Genomic DNA, 19,731 nt, shown 5'->3' on the forward strand with positions numbered 1-19,731 from the left:
ATCGAGCTCTCCAAAGCTCTTGGTAGATCTCTCGAAGCAGTGCCCATGCTCCTCTCACCGAGCTCCTCGCAGATCAAACACCGTGGGCTCTGATACCAGTTGTGGGAGAGGAGAGCACACACAAAGGGATAAGGAGACACAAAAAGTGGTGGAGCCAAAGCTACTCCAGCTTATTCCTCTATCATATATATATGAGTATACATGGGCACTGTACAAGTAAGTGGGCACACTGCCCTTTACCCCAACATATTTTTCCCTGCACCGGGACTCTCGATTGGCCTTCCAGTGTATTCGATGGGAGGGGATCTTTCTTCATAGAAATATGTGGGCTCATCCCATAACACCCCCTTGATTTGTTGATCGTAGCATGGTTGGGTGCAACGACTCTCTTGCGTGAAGTAAATCAAGGACACATCATTTGTCATCATAGAATAAGGTGTAACCATTGTCTTCCAAAGGTACTGCGCCCACGCCATCTCCATCTCGCGGCCATGATATGGGATCACCCAAGAAGCACATGGGTAGTAACTACCGCTTTCCAACGTCTTCAATGAACATTTAGTAAAAGGCAATCCGAAACGACAACCCACCTTGTATTTCCATAATAAGAAAGACCTGTCAAACACATTTGAACTACTTAAACACACCCTATTCTTCATTTTGTCTGCTCAATAGTGCACGTAAAGCTCAACGCCAGCTTGCAAATCTTCCATGCTTATATTCAGTGACACTATCTCAAAGTGTGGCTCTCCTACATCCTTCATGCAATAACCAAGCATACCGTAATAGGTATGCAAGTTCTTCTGACTAAGCACCCTACACATAATCATCCCCCATGTTGGCCTCTTCTTGTCCCAACCAACGAATTGGGCAATCACTTTGTTCACATATTGAACACTCCCAGCGACGATTTGGCAAACCATCTGCAGGTGTAAGTGATAGAACGACCCTCCCCTCTCAACCGAACACAAGCCTAAAATACAACACTAGTGCAATAACTTCTGCCCCTCCTACAATAATCATCACACTCACTTCCAAGACTTTTGGTCCTCTGCAACTTTCCTTCATGTTGATGGCCTGCCTCTACTCCTCCTTACAACCTGCGACTCACACCTGCATCAACCATGCCACAAAACTCAGTTTAGGCGCGTCAAAACATCAAAGAACATCAAACCATGCCACGAACCAGTCCGAGTCTCCGGTGTCTCCCCTCTTCTCCCCTGCACAAGGTTCATTGACACCCTGCATATCCTCTTCGACACCTCGTGCCATCAGTTTGAGCTTTATAACGACACCCCATCTCACCTCCAGCCACCCTACCTGGCACACATGTAGACAATTTTGGACTTTTCTAGCCCACCCTCCTCATACACTGCTAAACCTTACTCTAATTGAACATAATCTCTAATTAAGGGCACACACCTCATACTACCCCCACCCCCCACTAATACTAATGCCCCAATTAAACTCATTGGGGGGTCCTACTCCGTTCTAAATGTGCACCATTCATCTACTAATTTCATATTATCAAATCAACGGCATACAAGATGTGGCTATAATTCACGTCAATGTAGAATCAATACTTCTGTGACATGTGGTAGTCATGTATACATTTATAATGCACATAGTCCCTATATTGACCAAGTCTCTCTAGGTTGCTAAAACGTAGAACTTTAGCTTGTGCGAGATAATTTTGTGTTGCAGATAGTTGCAATACTATCGCTTTTGCAAGGAAGCCATGGAGGAATTTTGCAAGCACATATGTCCATATTGGTTTCATATTGTATATGGTCAAAGAGAATGAGAGACAAGGCCATGCAGGACTTTGGCATGCATATAGGGTCCTTGGGGTAACTTTTGGCACTTGATATAGGCCCATAAGTTTTAAAATCTTTTCCCTTTTTTGCTTGCATGGCAATATACAATCCTCTAGGGCGGGTGTTAAGAGGTGTGACCAAATTGTCTTTGAGGCAACAATTTGGTACTATCATAGTTTTGTTAAAAATGCTACTTGCACACCATCTTCTAATTGCATAGCATCAAAAGGATCCAAACTAGAGATCTAACTCCAATTATATGGTGCAAATGAACCCTTGTGATATTATTGCCATGGAGAAATTGTCATAGAAATTGCAATGGAAAACTTGCCATGGAGAAATGTATAGGATGGGAGTCTACCTTTACATGGTAAGACATAGGCCAATGTCTTATTCACATGTTTCGTGTGGTGGAAGTGAGTTATGGTACTTCAACAATGCCATGGATGAATTTTACATCCACATAAGGTGAGCATGGGTTCCCTTAATTGGTAAGAAGTGTAGTTTAAAAATGATTTTAAAATTAAGAATTTTGATAAGGAATCCCTTTGAGGCTATTAGAAAGATATTCTTGCTATAAGATTCACTTGTAATACCTATCATGTGCTTGCTAAAACCTTGAAGAAACCCTTGCTATAACGGGTCTCCTTTATAGAAAATATAGCTTTGGTCTCCTTTATAGAAAATATAGCTTTTAGTATATTATACGTATATGACTTTACTTAGACATCAAAAGGACTATCCTTTTATAAACTAACATATTGATCTAAAAATTCCTTTCTTCAAATGCACATATAGTTAATATGGAGCTAAGAATGGTCTTTCTATTAGGGATTCCTAGTATATTATATGTATATGACTTTACTTAGACATCAAAAGGACTAGCCTTTTATACAATAACCCTTTTATCAAAAGGACTATCCTTTTATATAATAACATATTGATTTAAAAATTCCTTTTCTTCAAATGCACATATAGTTAATATGGAGCTAAGAATGGTCTTCCTAGTAGGGATTCCTCGCTATATGTGGACCATATGTGTCAAGTATTGTGGATTAGAAAAATGCCATGGAGGACTTTTCCATGCACACTTGGGATTCTTGGCTATAAGGGGACCATATGTGTCAAGTATTGTGGATTAGAAAAATGCCATGGAGGAATTTTCCATGCCACTTGGGCCTTAAATCACCCAAGAGTCTCCCTATGGTTGCAAAAAAATAGATTAACGACTTAATTGGAACCATATGTTAGTTGTATTAGGGGACTAAGTTGTGAATGAACAATTGGAATGATGCCATTTAATTAGGGTTTATGAATAAGCCTTATGTATGAAGTAGAACCTTCTTTGCCTTCTTTCCAAATTTCTATGATCTCTAATGAGTTCGATAAATTAAACCTCCTTTACCTTCTTTCCAATATTTATCACGTATGACAAATCAAATCGGCTCACTCAACTTCTTAATGAATGATCTATAGATGTCAACCTTCCTTTCCCTTTTGAGTAATGCATAGGGTTGGATATTTTAGAAGAGGAAGAGGAATCTATTTTGTAAACAATAAAGCTATCTTGATTATCACATCTTAAGTTCTTATGATCTTATTAGACTCCCAAATTCATGTGTAGTCTGTGTTTTTCCTATTCCCTTTGGGCTCATATTCAGTGTTTACTCCAAGACTTGATATCAAGGGATCAGGCCCACTCTTTGTTGCTAGAATGTCACGACATTTTTCGTGCATGGAAAATGTCACCTTATCATGAACCATGCCATCAATGCATGGCAAAAATGTGTGCATCACAAATAATTTCATGACAAAATCTTATATTGCCATTAGTGCATGGTTTTGCTACCAATATGCAAGGCCATCTTCATACATACTATTGTGCATAAGCCTTGGAAATGGCAACATTTGCATCATTCTTGTGTGCAAGTTACAAGTTTCTCTTAATTCATTGGTGTACTTCCATCATTGATATTTGGTTATGGAGCTAGTTATTTGGCAATAGCCCAGATTGGTAGTAAAACACCACTTGAAAGTTAACCTCTTGCCACATACCCCTCAATGCTTGTCATTATATGCCCCCATTGATACAAAACTCTCATTTGCTAGTATGATGATGACCTTTGTATACTCAAGTGCTTAATTTATGGTCACGTCATCAAGCCTCGTGCATTAATGACACATGAATATATGTGTTGCACCTTGAGAAAGAAAGAGTGACATACAGACGAAGATGATAGAGGGAGGGAGAGTGACAAAGATGGGTAAAGTGGCTGACAAGGAAAGGGAGATTATGCTTGGATCCTCCTCTTCATCTCTCTCTCTCTCTCTCTCTCTCTCTCTCTCTCTCTCTCTCTCTCTCTCTCAAGTACATTCAACAATTTGTGGCTTTGATACGAGGAACGGGAGGCTTGCTAGATTGGAATGCCCTCCACACAGAGGTAGAAATAGATGAGCACACATGAGTTGCTACAAATGGAAATGTTAAGAGAGGTTACACATTGATTTTCCACACTTGGGTAGGTAGGGGCGTCTCAATATGCGGCCGCCACATGTTTGAAGACTAAAGGTCACGGAAAAGAGCTTCCCATGGGATGGACAGCCAACCTTCCCCACCCATCCTCTGCATATCGTTGATAGCAGGAATTTAACTAACGCCACCTAATTGTAGCCCTCCCGATATATACCATATAGGTATTTTCCAACTTGTGTTATAAATGCATTATTTTTCATATTTCTCATGTCCTCCAAGTGTTTGACACACCACTCATCCTTGTTCTTGCTTGGGTGGGCATTGGGGGGTGTACCTGCCCTAAGGGCTAGTGCACATGAACAAGGAAAGTAGGATTGGTGCGTTACCTTCAACATGTTCACACGACTAGTTGCAAAACTTGCCTCAAGCATTGAATAAAGCACTCGATACATGTCTGAATACCTGTGAGAGCTGGGTGTTTTTGATTGGCTTGCCCATCCAAGTGTGTATCGTTTTCAAAGCATTGAAAGTAGCCCAACTCAATGCTAATTTCCCATTAGCTGATGAGGTAGCGGTGCTTTGGTGCTTGAAATGGCACCTCCAAAAATCAAGGTGCCAATTTGGAATCGAGGGGCACGCCACTCGATCTCCATTTTTTTGTGCAAAGAGCCACGAGTGTTGCACTGCGAGCCCGAGACTCGAGCTAGACCTGTCTGGCTCATCAATTTACATCTGCCCAAAATGTAAAACAAACGAGGTAGTGGATGGAGAGAGAGACGGAATGACAATAAAAACGAATGTCAACTGCCAAACTCGTCTCAAAGCCAATAGGTCACCACGATATTGAAAAAATCGAATTCATATTAGTAGCATCTCACATGGCAAAAATTAACCTAAGCATCAAACATTAATTAACGTCGCATTCTGGTGAATTCCAGTAAGTTCTTGTCGAGCTTTGGAGCATGTATATAAAGTGAGGGCGAAGCTGCATTGCCCATTCGTCCTCCCCTTCTTTCCCTGCTGCCTTGGCCTTAGCTGCCCCTCAGCTTGGGAGAGGCAACATAGAGCATGCTGCTTGAGAGCTTACCTTAAGCATTTCCTGCCTCCTCAGATGCTTCCTATTCCTCAGGAAAGTACGAGCCTCAAACATTCCGTAGTTCTTCCTCCAAGTCCTCTCCCCCTCCCTATCGTGGGTCATCTATCTTGCTGGGCGTGTTTCTGCATTAGTCTCTCTACTGATTGTCTCGCACTTACGAGCCTTTGATGCATTTGCGATTGGGTTTTGCATGGCGAAAGAAATCAAGTTGGTGAGAAGTGGAGGTGCATGGAGGGGGACAGAGGACTTTGATTTAGTGCTGAGAATTCTCTGCGGGGAATTATGCATCGCATGCAATTGATTTCGACTGAGAATGGCTCCTAGATTAATAGCTCTGAATTTTTTAATTCGAGCGACCCATTAGTGCACTTACACACCTATTTTAGAAGCAAAGTAATTCTAAAAGTTTCGAATTTCTGCTGTACAAAATGAGAACGATTGCGAAGGCTACTCGGAGGGGAGGCGAAGAAAGCGATGTTGGAAGGGATGTGGTGCAAAGTGAAGGGGGGGGGAAGTGGAAGAGAGGGAAAAACAAAGAATGGGCAAGGGAGTGACAAGTGAAATGGACAAGAAGAAGATGATAGGAGGGGGGAAAATAAAAAAGGAAAAGGAAAAGGAAATGGAGGCCTATTATAAATCCTCTTCTTCTTCATCTTCTTCTTCTTCTTCATTTTCTTATATGTTCATTTTTTGCCCACTTCTACTAAGAAGCTCGCCATAGCCACATTCCCCACATTCTCCTCCTCATCCCTTCCTTCTCCCTCCTTCCCTCCCCCTCATTCCCAAGCTTTCCCTCCCTTCCTCCCATGCAGACCCTTTTTGAATGACAGCTTCCCCCTCCTCGGGAACCGTGCCTTTCCCCTCCCCTTATGGCTCCCTCTTCCCTCCGCTTTTGCCGCTCCCAGCCCTTTGTCCCTCCTCCTCTCTCGGGCTTCCTGCAGGGCGAGAGCTGTAGGCAGGCAGCGCGGGAGAATTGCTGGCGCGAGAGAGAGCTGTAGGCAGAAAGCGAGCGAGAATTGCTGTAGGCAGAAAGGGAGAGCTTTAGGCAGAAAGAGAGGGAGAATTGCTGGACAAAGACGAGATAGATAGGTAGAGAGAGAGAGAGAGAGAGAGAGAGAGAGAGTAGCCCCCCCACACCTCATGGCCAAGTCCAAAGCTGCCAAAAAGGTCCTCGATACTTACGTGATCAAAGGAACCCACAAGGTCGTCAAAGGTAATTTGTCTCTGGCCTTGCCTTCCTCACCCATTCGAGGTTGCAATGGACCATCACTTCTCACAATGTCTGGGTTACGTACGATGATGCAGTGGGAGATTGCGTTCTCATGCGTGCTTCTGATCCCGAGAAACCCCCTTATGTGGCGAGGCTAGAAAAAATAGAGGCAGACAACAGAAATAACGTCAAAGTTCGAGTGCGCTGGTATTACAGGCCGGAGGAGTCCTTGGGGGGTCGCAGGCAGTTTCACGGTGCTAAGGAACTTTTTCTGTCTGATCATTTTGACATCCAGAGTGGGGATACTATTGAAGGGAAGTGCACTGTCCACACTTTCAAGAGTTACACAAAGCTGGAAAGTGTCGGCACTGAAGATTACTTTTGTCGATTTGAATACAAGGCTGCAACTGGAGGATTTACTCCGGACAGAGTGGCTGTGTAATTCTCTTTACTCTTTTTCTTGTACTCGCTCGAGGCTTTTGGAAATCACCCGTTCATTACCTCAACATTGAAGCTTTTGTTCCATATATTCCTTCAACAAGCTACTGTGGTTTGTCAGCTGCCGCAATTACTTTTTTATCAACGGCTCTGTTGTTCAGAAGCACCTTCAATGGCTATTCGACCACCCTTATTGCAGTTCTTTTTGCCATTTGAACTCGCAGGTATTGTAAGTGCGAGATGCCATACAACCCTGATGATTTAATGGTGCAATGCGAAGCTTGTAAGGACTGGTACGTGAGCTGTTTATGAACTTTGGGACTTTTGATAAGCGTTATGACATGCTAAAAGCTTGGGTGGAGGCTGCCGAGTTATTTAGCACCATGTAGCTTGGATTCTACATATCATTTGCTTGCATTGTACTGTGAAGGTTATTGGATACGAAACTCGTGGCAAGTGCTAAAATTATGATAAATTGAAAGTAATTCACCCGAGAAGTTGCAACCAAGAATCAAAAGCAACTTTCTCTCGAGTTGAGAATATATATTTCTGTTTTGGTCCAGCCATAAGGTGGCAATACCCTGGCCCAAAGGTTCAGCCCTCAAACGTAAGCAATTTGTGAACAATATTGTGTGCATAGACATGATTGCTGTCAAAGGTAGTCTCATTATTTGAGCAGGTAGCGTTTATGCCTGCTTCTAAGTTTATACGCCTCGAGAGATGACACACGTGGGTAAGCCTTTTTTGACAATATTTGAAATGCCACGTTCAAAGTGTTGTGTTGGCTAGATCATATGGGATTGGAGGAGCTTTCAGGACTTTCTGTTTTGGCAAATCAGATCATTGCTGCTGGAAAGGTTGCTAGCACTTTGCAAAGTCCTTCTTTGTCCATTTGCTATGTTACATTTGACTGTTGTCTATCAGCTCTTCACAGTCGCGGATTCCAGGTTCCATGTCGGTAAACATCTGGAGTACAAGCTAGAAAGGCTTGTTTAAGTTTAGGAACCTATGCCTTGAAAATTATGATGTTTGTAGGTAATTTGTGTCCATCAACCTGTGGACTGAGATGGAAATGAACAAAAACTGAAAACTAAGGGTGCATGTAGCATATACAAAAATGGCCTTTCAACTCGTAAATTTATCCTTCTCTTTACAGCATGTAATGGTGGTATGCATAATGTGATTTTTGGGTCCATAGATTTCCACTTTTCATAGGACTGCTACTGTAGAGGCATGCAGCCTCATGTGCTCGATAAATACAAGCATGCAGCTTGTGTGTACCTCATGTTTCTCAATGAAATGCTTTGCTGTGAGCAATAAAGCATTTGAATTGATGTTACATTTAGGGCATTTCTTAGACAAGTTAGTTCTAGATGGAGGGAGTGATCTTCCCTTTGTGAATTGTACCCAGATTGTTAAGGAATGAGAAGCTGTCGTGTGGTGTCAACGATGTTCAAGTTGAATGGATCAGAAATGAACGCCCTTTGTCATTGGATTGGATTTTTCTGCAACAATTTGCTGATGTTTGCAGACGATTTCCCTAAGTGTTGCTGTCAAAGTGGAAGAGAGTAAAGAGCAGACTTTCATATACTGAACAATCAGTCACATGTAGGTGATAGGATGTTCGGAGCTAATGCATGGGGATGGGCTCAACGACATATTGAGCTATCACACAACCTGCAGGGTTATTCAGGCCTGCAGGCCTTGTTATCTTTCTTATTGAATCCATAAGATTGGGATGCTCTGCTCATCCATAGGGTTTTCATACCCATGCATAGGGTGTATACACTGGGCAAACCGAGTGCTTACTAAAATGCGTCAAATAAACAAAAGAGAAAGAAAACAAGAAATAAAGAAGAAAGGAAGCAGGTGACTAAGCAAAAATAAGCAAGCAAGTCAAGAAACAAAATCTTCCAAAAAACTGGAATCTCTCTCTCTCTCTCTCTCTCTCTCTCTCTCTCTCTCTCTCTCTCTCTCTATCAAAGCAGGTCATCCCTATCCCTAATTCATCTTGCCACGCCATCTCCCTCTTCAGCCCTAACCCTAACTCTGCTTAAACCTGTCCTATGCTGTCTTCTCCTAGCGGGTTCATTTTGCTTCCTCCCATTTGCATCTGTTTTTAGCCTCTCCACAGCCTGCTGCCTCCATTCGGGATTTCTTGGAGCTCTAGTCGTCCTTGGCGTCTCCTTGCTTGCTGGTCGGCTCATTTCCCAAGAGGTGCCTGCACGTGTGGGACCCTTGAGGTCATTTTGGAGCATTCCATTGTCAAAATCAGTGTTTTATGTGCTGCTGCTGCATAGCTGCCTGCATCAGAGGTGCATTTTGGGTGTTCTACTGATCTGCTCCAGCATTTCGATGCCCTATGTCACATCAGAGCTGAATTTCCAGCCACTTCCGAGCTGTTTCAAGATCTCCAGCACATCTATACTAACCTACTTGCAGATTTCGGGAGCTGCCTTTGCATTTTGAAGCATCTCAGCCCATCGACTAGCTGCTTCAAACATCTACAGGAGCCGCCTTGCACACATGGAGTCTACTGTTGCAGTTTGGAGCCCTAGAACAGCCATCTCAGCTTGCTGCCTGCCTTCACAAAGCCCTTTCCCATCATGACTTCATTGTCTTCTAGTTCCTTGCTTGTGGAGAAGTTCAAAGGGGAAGGCTTCTCAACATGGCAAACAAAGATGCAGCTGCTCCTTATGCGTGAAGGAGTTTGGGACATTGTTGAGGAAGACCACGTTGATACAATTGACCAGTAACAACGCAAGGTTTGGAAGTAGTAGCATGCAAGAGCAACTACTAGAGAGCCATCACTGTACTAGGCTTCGGTTTCGTCCTAGCGCCTAGATAGATTGATTGATATGATATGATTATGCTTATGTTTATGATTATGATTATGATTCTGTTAGCATAGATTAGTACTCAGCAAGGGTCCTAGCGTACCCTTTGCTTCAGCCCACTGAGGCTTGTATGAGTTCGTTTTTCTGTGCGCTTTGTCCCATAGGCCCGCGAGCTCTCCAGTGGACGTTAATATATCTTTCTTTCTTTCTTTCTCATTGGTCTTTGCTTGGCCGACTCTCTCATTCATCATGTGGACTTCAAGTCAACTGCTAAGGAGATTTGGGATCGACTTGAGAGCTTATTTGGTAGCAAAATCACTAACTCTAAAATCTTTTTGAAGCTCAAGTTCTATGATTTGAAAATGGAAGGACGTGAAGAGTTGAGTGATCATCTGGCAAGATTTCAGTCTCTTGCTCATGTTGGGGTAAAGGCACATTGCCACCCTTAAAAATGTTATGACCACTATGACTGTCTTAAGACAGTCATAGGGTGAATACCTAATCCTAATAAAACCTTTGAGTTTGTGGTGTGGCTCAAGACATTCTTACACACCCACACTCCTTGTGTCACTGTCTCCTAACGTTCCACTCCCCTCTTTCCCTCACAAGTGGTATCAGAGCCTTCCTCTCCCTCTCACTCCGGTCTACCCCTCCCTCTCCCCTCGGGCCTTGTGCCCTTTGTCAGCAGGTGCGCGAGCAAGGTGCAGCAGCTCCAAGGCGGGCGCAGCCAGCGCGCGCAGCGCGCAGGAGCAGCCGCGCGCAGCAGGCCCGCGAGCAGCCATAGCTGCAGCAGCAGCTAGCTGCTGCTAGCTGCTACCAGCCTACCAGGCGGCCGCAGCCTGGCAGCCGCAGCCCCAGCCGACCGGCTGCAAGGCAGCAGCCGACCAGCCAGTCGCGACCGCGACCAGCCGCGGCAGGCAGCCGTAGCGGCTGTACGGACGCGTGCACGTACAGGTACAGCCGTACCGGCTGTACCTTCAGCCAAGGTTTTGACAGTTTTTTGGGGATCCGTGCCCTCGCAAGTACAGGGTACAGCAGGTACCCTGTGCAGGTACAGAAGGTACAGCTGCACAGGCACAAACAGATTTTGTTTGGGGAAGAAGGAAACAGTGAGAGCACTCTGCTCTTTTGCGTGGTACTTGCAAGTACACGCAGGTACAGAAGTACAACGAGGTTTTTTTTTCTTGATGCATTCCCGGAATTTTCAGTTTTTAAAACTGTGTTTTTGAGATACAGCAAGTACACTCGTGTCCCTCGTGCTTGAGGTGACTAGTGCCACAGTGTGTGGTGGTTGCACAGTTATTTTTCGGGAAGGTCAGATGCCTTGATTTGCAGAGGGCTTTTATGCTTACACTGAGTGCAAATCTCAGTTTTCGGGTGACTATTACAAAGGGCTTTTGCCTGGAAGTGTATGCAGTGTATGCCTTGAGGCAGTGTGGAGCCAGGGTGCCCACATTGGTCTCGTTTTCCGCAGTGTATCAGTGACATTTCTTTGCAGGTCACATTTTGTGTACGGCACTTAGAAAATCTCAGTTGAGCCACGCTTGGCCAGGGCGCATCGAGTTTACTCGGTCTCTAACTGTCCATCGTTGACAGTGCTCAAAAGATTTTCTTTTCGGTGTTTGTACGTTGGGATCTGTGTTGCTACTGTGCACACAGGCAGTTTATGCATTACATTGTCAAGTGAAAGTGCCAGGAGAGTGCTGAATTTTGTATGCTACCTCATTGTTGAGGGTGTTTATCACTTGGTAAAGGTGTCAAATCAAGGGGCTTTTGCCCAGATTTTGCTTGTGAGCACTTGAGTTACTGTTTGAGAACTTCAGATGCCTTTTATCCCCTTGGCAGAAGGGTGATTGCTTGGGATTTGTCCCATACTTTGTTGCATGTTTGTGACAGGCTGAGGTGTTTGGAGCCTTTTTCAGTGGACAAAACAGTCTATGCCAAGTGGTTTATGCATATAAAATCAGTGCAATACCTCATCTGAGGTGGGAGAAGTGTCCAGGACAGCAGTGTTTTGTGCTTCGTCAGATGATGATGCACTGATAAAACACTTGTGGAACAGCTGCAGCATTCTGTAATTACTGTTTTATGCCTATTTATGCAACCAAGCTGCCTGTCCGATTCTCAACCTGAGCGACAAACTTCTTGAAAGCATCTAAGACATCGCTCTTATGCTTCAAGAAATAGACCCACACTTTGCGTGTGGCATAATCAATAAAAGTAATAAAATACTTTGCACCCCCTAGTGATAGCTGTGGCATCTCACACAAATCAGTGTACTAGATCAAGCGGTGCTCTATTCTGGGGAGTTCTCCTCTTATGAGGAGTCATAGAATGCTTTCCAAAAATGCAATGATCACAAGTAGGCAAATCTGAAAATGAAAGAGATGGCAGATAACCCAAACGTGACAGTTCTTGCATTCCTTTAACGGACATGTGTCCCAACCGACTATGCCACAATGAAACCTTCGGCAGCTCGGTTATGGCAACAACATGATTACCTACACTGGAAACATAAAGAGGGTACAAGGTATCACTCTTATAACCCTCAGCCACTACAACCTGGCCATCAGTAATCACCCATTTGGAATCCCCAAATGTGGTGTGGTAACCACTGTCATCCAACAAGCCAGTGCTAATCAAATTTTTCTTGATTTGCGGCACATGGCGAACACCATCAAGCATAAATATGCGTCCGTCAGGGAATACTATCTGTATACTGCCAATCCTTGCAATCTGACATGCATAGTTGTTCCCAAGGTGAACAACTCCATGAGTACATGTGTAGGAAGTAAACCACTCCCTATGAGGCGTAACATGAAAAGAAGCACCTGAATCCAAGAGCCAGGTGTGCATGTCATGGCCATCAACAACCAATGTATGTGCAATTACAGCAGAAGAACATAATACATCATGTCTGTCACTGTCACTGTCCTCTGCTGCAACATTCACTGCATCAGTGTCATCTCCCTTGGCCTTGCCTTTGCCTTTGCTTCCACTGCCTGCATCCTTTGCCTCAGCCTTCTTGGCTTTCTGATCCCGTATAAACTTGAAGCACTTAGACTTCACGTGTCCCTTCTTGCCACAGTAAAAGCATTCAATATCCTTTTTGCCACGGGACTGACTGCGGGATTTGGACTTGCCAGCAGATCTCCCCTTCTGCTGAGTCCTACCTCTTTCCTGTACCTGCAAAGCATTGGAAGACTTGCTGCCCGCATTATTCTTCCTGCTCATCTCCTCCATGAGAAGAGAGCTCTCCACATCAGCATACATAAGAGTGACATTTGAATTAGACAGGGTTGTCTTAAAAGTGTCCCAACTCTCAGGAAGGGTACACAACAAGAAAGTAGCCTTGAACTCCTCATGAAGGTTCAATCCCTGTGCGATAAGCTGTGTAAAGATGGCATTGAACTCACTCAAGTGTGAGGTCATAGTTGTACCTTCCTTCATGCGAAGGTCGACAAGCTTCTTCAACCAATAAACCTTACTGGCTGAACTCTTTTGGGCATACAACTCTTCTAGCCTCTGCCATAGGCCATAAGAGGTCTTTTCTGCCTGAACACTGAACACAAGAGAATCAGTGAGAGTAAGCATGATAGCCGCCCTTGCGGACAAATCAAGCTCCTCCCACTCATCATCTGCCATCCCAGATGGCTTGACACCCTTCAACCTTATGGGCTTAGAAATCTTCTTTAGCAAAAGTACATTCAAACACTGTTCTACCCATAATGCATAATTGTGTGCCCCTTCCAATTTCTTTATGTTCAGTATTGAGGATTCACTTCCCCCTGATGCCATATCAGACAAGGAAAGTGCCTAACTCCCTGTAAGTCGAAAAGGACTAAACAAAATTCTGATTTCTCAGAAAACCTGCTCTATCAAGAGCCAGGAGCACTCACAATAGTGCTGTTTTTTACTGTCAAAAAACCTGCAGCAAAACAGAAAATTTCATACTGAGGTACGTGAAGTCCACATTGCAGTATGGACTATTTTATGAGACTGGGGTTCAGATACAGTTGCATGGATACACTAATGCTGATTGGGCTGGTAGTATTTCTGATAGACAATCTACCAACGGATATGTGTTCTCTTTTGGGAGTGTTGTGGTCACTTGGAGCATCCGATAATGGGGGTGAGTATGTGTCACATGCTTTTGTACAGTTATGCGAAGCTAAGGGTATTAAATAGGAACTCACAGCCCCTCATAATGCATCTCAAAATGGTGTGAGTGAGCGAATGAATCGGGCTATCCAGGAGAAAGTTCGATGTATGTTGTCTTATGCTGCATTGCCCCATGGCTTTTGGGCAGAAGCCGTGCAAACAGCAGTTCACCTAATTAACAGGTCGCCGAACAAGGCTTTGGAGTTGAAAGTGCCAGAGGTGGTGTGGTCTGGCAAGCCACCTTCATATAAGCACTTACGTGTGTTTGGCTGCGAGTGCTTTGCTCATGTACGCAAAGAACTGCGCACCAAATTGGAACCAAAGTCTTTCAGATGCATCTTCATGGGTTACGGTGATGAAGGTGAAATGGGGTACAGGTTATGGGATCCTGTTAAACGGAAGATTATACGCAGCAATGACGTCATCTTTAAAGAGGATAGTGTACACAAAGAACCCATGCAACCTGTGGAATACAGGAGGGTTGTTTATGATGATGTCGGACAGCAAAGAATGCCCATTAATATGCAGCAGCAGGCTGCTGTAAATAACCCTGTTCAAGTGGGTATAAGGCTGAAAATCAGCCAGACAATTTTGCCAATGATGCACCACTGGATATGCCAGCAAATGACGCTGTAGGACAGCCAAATATGGTGTTACAGCCACCCGTCATGCATGACGAACAGGCTAGACAGCAGCCTAATACGGAGCATTTTGTTAGGAGGAGCACCCGTGTACAACGGCCTCCTGACAGGTTTGTTCCAGGAGCCAATAATGTGGCTGATTTTATCATGCTGACAGATTGTGGTGAGCCTTCCAGCTTCAAGGAAGCTATGGGAAGAACAGAGAAAAGGAAGTGGGAGAAAGCCATGCAGTCAGAAATGGACTCCTTACTTCATAATGATACATGGGACTTGGTGTAGCTACCTGCAGGCAGAAAGGTTTTGCCATGCAAGTGGGTTTACAAAGTCAAAGTGGATTCAAATGCTTTACCGAGGTATAAGGCCAGATTGGTTGCCAAGGGATTTAGGCAGGAGAAGGGCATTGACTTTGATGAGATCTTTTCCCCTGTAGTCAAGATGACTACTTTGAGAGCAGTGTTAGCTCTTGTTGCTCATGAGGACATGGATTTATGTCAGATGGATGTGAAGACTGCTTTTCTTCACGGAGATCTCCATGATGAGATCTACATGAGTCAGCCAGAGGGATATGCTGTTAAAGGGAAAGAGCAGCTTGTGTGTAAGCTCAAGAGGAGCTTGTATGGACTCAAGCAGGCGCCAGGAGAATGGTACAAGAAGTTTGATGCCTTCATGCGATCACTGCTTGTACACCAAACGGGCAAAGGATGGCAGTTTGATGCTACTCATTCTATATGTGGATGACAGGCTGATTGCCAGCAAATCTCAGCAGGAGATTAGTGCTTTGAAGAAGCAACTGCATAAGTCTTTTGACATGAAAGACTTGGGTGATGTAAACCATATTCTTGGTATGCGAATGCGGATTATTCGTGACAGGTCCAAGGGACTTTTGTTTCTGTCACAGAAGGAGTACATTGACAAAGTACTGCAGAGGTTTAAAATGGAGGGGGGGAAGTCTATTAGTACCCCATTGCCTCCTTATTTAAAACTCAGCAGTAAGGACAGCCCCAGATCAGATGATGATAAGGCTGAGATGGCCAAGGTTCCGTATGCATCTGCAGTTGGTTCTTTGATGTATGCCATGGTTGCCACTCGTCCAGATATTGCTTTTGCGGTGGGAGTCATTAGTAGGTATATGGCAAATCCAGGCAAGCGGCACTGGGAAGCAGTGAAAGGCGTCTTGAGGTATCTCAAGGGTACCAAAGGCTTGTGCATATGCTATGGTAGGCAGGATGCATTGGTGCATGGTTTTACAGAATCAGACTATGCAGGGAATGCAGATAACCGGAAGTCTACTACCGGTTATATTTTCACATTTGTAGGAGGTCCTATATCATGGGTGTCTCGGTTGCAGAAATGCATTGCACTGTCAACCACTGAAGCTGAATATATTGCAGCCACTGAGGCTTGCAAGGAAGCAATATGGCTTACTCGGCTGGTGGGAGATTTGGGCATTACAGGAGATATGCTAGTTTTGCATTGTGATAGTCAGAGTGCTATCATGTTGGCAAAGAATCCGGTCTTTCATCAGAAGACCAAGCACATAGATGTGAAATACCATTTCATCAGGGAGGTACTGGAAGACAAGCGGCTTGAGCTTGTGAAGGTGCATACTGATGATAATCCTGCAGATTTGCTCACTAAGAGCTTGCCTACAGAGCGGTTTGCACATTGTCGCCGCATCATGGGATTAGGATGAGACCATTCTTATTTTATGGTCTTGTATACAGTAACTGTATATTGCTGTAATTTTTATTCTTTTCTCCCCTTCAGGCACATTGGCCTTTAGGTGGGAGGTTGTTGGGGTAAAGGCACATTGCCACCCTTTAAAATGTATGACTGTCTTAAGACAGTCATAGGGTGAATACCTAATCCTAATAAAACCTTTGAGTTTGTGGTGTGGCTCAAGACATTCTTACACACCCACACTCCTTGTGTCACTATCTCATAACGTTCCACTCCCCTCTTTCCCTCACAGCTCAACAACTCTCTAGCTTGAAAAGCTTGCCTAATGATGAAGATAAAATGGCTGTCTTTATGAAGAGTATGCAAGGGATACCTCGTTTTGAGCAAACCCTTGAAATTCTATGCCTTGCCACTACCACGTTTCATGATATGGTGGCTCTACTTGTTGAAAAGGACCGCCGTAATAAAGATATCATTCTTGCCTCTGTTGGTGATCATGCATTTGCTTCCACAAGAAAATAGAAGACAAACAAGAATATTATTTGCAGAATTTGTAAAAGAAAACATGTTGATGCTAATTGCTTCAAGAAGAAGGAATAGGAACAAGAGAAGCACCATGCCAATCTTATTATTGAAGACCAGGCTGAACTTGAAGACCCCTGAGGAGATACATGTAACCATAGCTGAGGTTCATGGCCTCTTTCTTGAGGAACATTATGACTAGGATTCTTCGGCTTTCTAGGCCCTATCTGATGTGGGTTTTTTTGTTGAGTCAATAAAGATTATGAGCCTTGAGTAGTCTCTCTAAATCAATAAGGGTACTTTGCCCTCGATTGTCTTCCAATAATGGTTGTATTGTCTTTTGCTTTGGTATGATTTCTAGATCACCCAATTCAGAGTAAGGGGGGTTGACGAGCGATGCTCGACCCTTGCCGGTCGCAAGCTAACTGAGAAGTCACTATCGCACATGAGGTGTTGGATAGTTGGACTTGCTCTTTGCAGTATTGCGATGGAGGGGGGATCGGTCTACTCCTTACGTGTTGGGTCTCACACTCTTTGCTCTAAAGGGGGAGTGTTGGAGAAATAATAGCCAAAGAGTGCGTGTTGATGTGTTATACTAGGAGTTCTACTAGTGGTTCTATGTGTGAGTGCCACGTGTCACCTTGGGAGTTATTCCATATGCATTTGGTACTAGAGTGTGTGTGTGCCTAGTCTATATAGGCTTGTACTTCACTTGTCACATCACATTGGATGAATGAATGAAAGCCTTTCCATTGTCTTCATTTGAGTATATCTCCTCTCTCTCTCTCTCTCTCTCTCCATTGCTGCCCCGCTCTGCTGCTGCCACTGCCCCACCGCTGCTCTCTGTTTTGCTGCTGCTCCGCTACCCCGCCTCGCTGCTCCGCCTCGGCTCCACCGTTGCACCTTGCTGCACCACCACCGTTCCTTGCTGCTCCGCTCTCTTTCGCTGCTCCCTGCTCTCATTCGCTCTCCCCCTTCGCCTTGCCCTGCCCTGCCTTTCCTCCTTAGCTTGCCTCTCCACCCCGCTAACCCCTCAGTCCACCCCGCTAGCCCTTTGCCACCTCTACCAGCCCTCAGCCCTCAGCCCACCTCGCCAGCACTCTGCCATTCACTGCACCTCCACACCTCGATCCATTTGCTCTAAGAAAGCCCCTCAAGCTGCAAGAAACAGGAAAAAGAAGGCCTCAGCCACATTATAATGCATCTATGAAAGAGGGGACGTGGAGGAAGGGCAGAGAAGCACTACCAACATGCTTGGAGATCAGCCACACACAAATTAGCACTATTCTCTATTTGGCTGAAGCACCATGCCTACAAGGGCGGGAGTAGAAGACACATGGGGCAAACTAGCTTTGGAGAATGCAGCCCTCTCTATAGGGACAGCTCACAAAGGCACTACAGAGGTACTCACATGCCTCAACAAAATCTGCCTCGTGTTGATAGAAAAAATAGACAGCTTGGAGGCCACGAGTGTGGCCATATTGGCTGAGAAAGCGCATGTGGACAAAACACTGCCTGAGATTCAGAAACAAGGTGGGAAGGTACAAGAAAAATGGAGGAAGGAGAGAGCAGAATGGGAAAATGAGAAGACCAAGCTACAAGACCAAGTACACACATTGGGGACTGAGTTGCAACAAATGAAGGGCATGCAAAAAACATCAGATGGTGCTTGCAAAGTTATGGATGAGCTCAAAGCAGAAAATGCAGCCCTTAAGAAAGAGATGGAGGCCATGTAGACTACCATGAATGGTAAGCATGCTGAGTTCGCACAACAGCTCAACAAGGGGAAAGAAGTGATGCTTGAATGGACAGAAGTTGTTAAAAAGGGATCAGAAGCTACCAAAAAAGAACTCATTTCTGAGACACTAGAGCAAGAGAAGAGACGGGCTGGTAAAGCAATGAATGTTCTAGTTAGAGGTTTCACAATGGGAGACAACCCAATGGCATATGCTCAAGCCCTATTTGCCAAGATGGGAGTCAACCTCACATGTGAGGCAGCTTGGAGGGTCGGGAAGACGGAGATACCAACAAGACCGTTAGTGCTGAAACTCCGGACTGCAATAGATAGGTCCAACCTTATGAGCATGCGAGCATCCTTTAAGGGGACCAAGATCTACTTGGATGATGACCTCACCCTTCTACAATAGGAACATAGAAGGGAAGGCATGACACAGATAATGGTAGGGAAGCAGGGAAATGGGCTGCCTACAGGGACGGCAAAGTGATTATTCGAGAAGAATTGACAGAGGGGATAAGGGAGAAGGGGAGAAGGAAGAGGGGGAACTATGACGGTGTTAGAGCCGGGAGGGGAGTGCACAAAACAAGCTGAGTATGGCTGTATGGAACTGTAATGGTACACTTTGGTCCGACCAAGGTGGCTTCTCGGAGACATACACAGGCAAAGACATCATCTTCTACACTGAGACACATGAGAGCCCAGAGAGAGGGCTGCCCACAGTGACAAGGTACATTTGGGAGTCTACTCATAGGAGAGAACTGAGGAGAGTTAGTGGAGTACGAGGCTCTGGAGGTGTAGCTGTCCTTTTCAATTCACACTTGAGACCACTCATATCTATGGTATGAACGTCACATGTGTATACGAGTACAGCTACTAGATGCTCGACCGATCTTCATTGCAGTATGCTATTTTCCTCCAGACACGTCATCATATGCCCATGATGTCACTACAGAGGGACACAGTGCTTATGAGACGATACATGATGACATCATAGAGTTCTCCAGACAAGGAGACACCCTCCTAGGGGATTTCAATGCAAGGACGAGGGATAGGCAAGTGGGCTTACTTGACTTCACATATGAGAGAGACCCCCACATGATGCCAGAGTTAGATGCAGT

At 44.6% G+C, this 19,731-nt stretch overlaps 1 protein-coding gene across 17 annotated transcripts in view; it reads left to right on the forward strand.

Moving 5' to 3' along the window:
- Positions 1-6,039: 6,039 nt before the first annotated feature.
- Positions 6,040-19,731, forward strand: part of LOC147881334 (chromatin remodeling protein EBS-like) — a 97,176-nt gene continuing 83,484 nt past the window's right edge. For 6 of the 17 annotated variants that reach the window (XM_087402456.1, XM_087402457.1, XM_087402458.1 and 3 more), the window contains exons 1-3: positions 6,041-6,599; positions 6,692-7,034; positions 7,259-7,327. In XM_087402456.1, the coding sequence (XP_087258582.1) occupies positions 6,527-6,599; positions 6,692-7,034; positions 7,259-7,327 (485 nt within the window). In that variant the 5' untranslated portion in view covers positions 6,041-6,526. Of the gene's footprint in view, positions 6,600-6,691; positions 7,035-7,258; positions 7,328-19,731 lie in introns of all 17 variants that reach the window. The other 11 variants (XR_015544013.1, XR_015544014.1, XM_087402462.1 and 8 more) reach the window with 4 other exon arrangements.

This window comes from Dipteris shenzhenensis, chromosome 31 (assembly GCF_047967505.1).
Source record: "Dipteris shenzhenensis isolate YYH24624 ecotype China chromosome 31, Dip_SZ_1.0, whole genome shotgun sequence".
Classification (NCBI taxonomy): Eukaryota; Viridiplantae; Streptophyta; class Polypodiopsida; order Gleicheniales; family Dipteridaceae; genus Dipteris; species Dipteris shenzhenensis.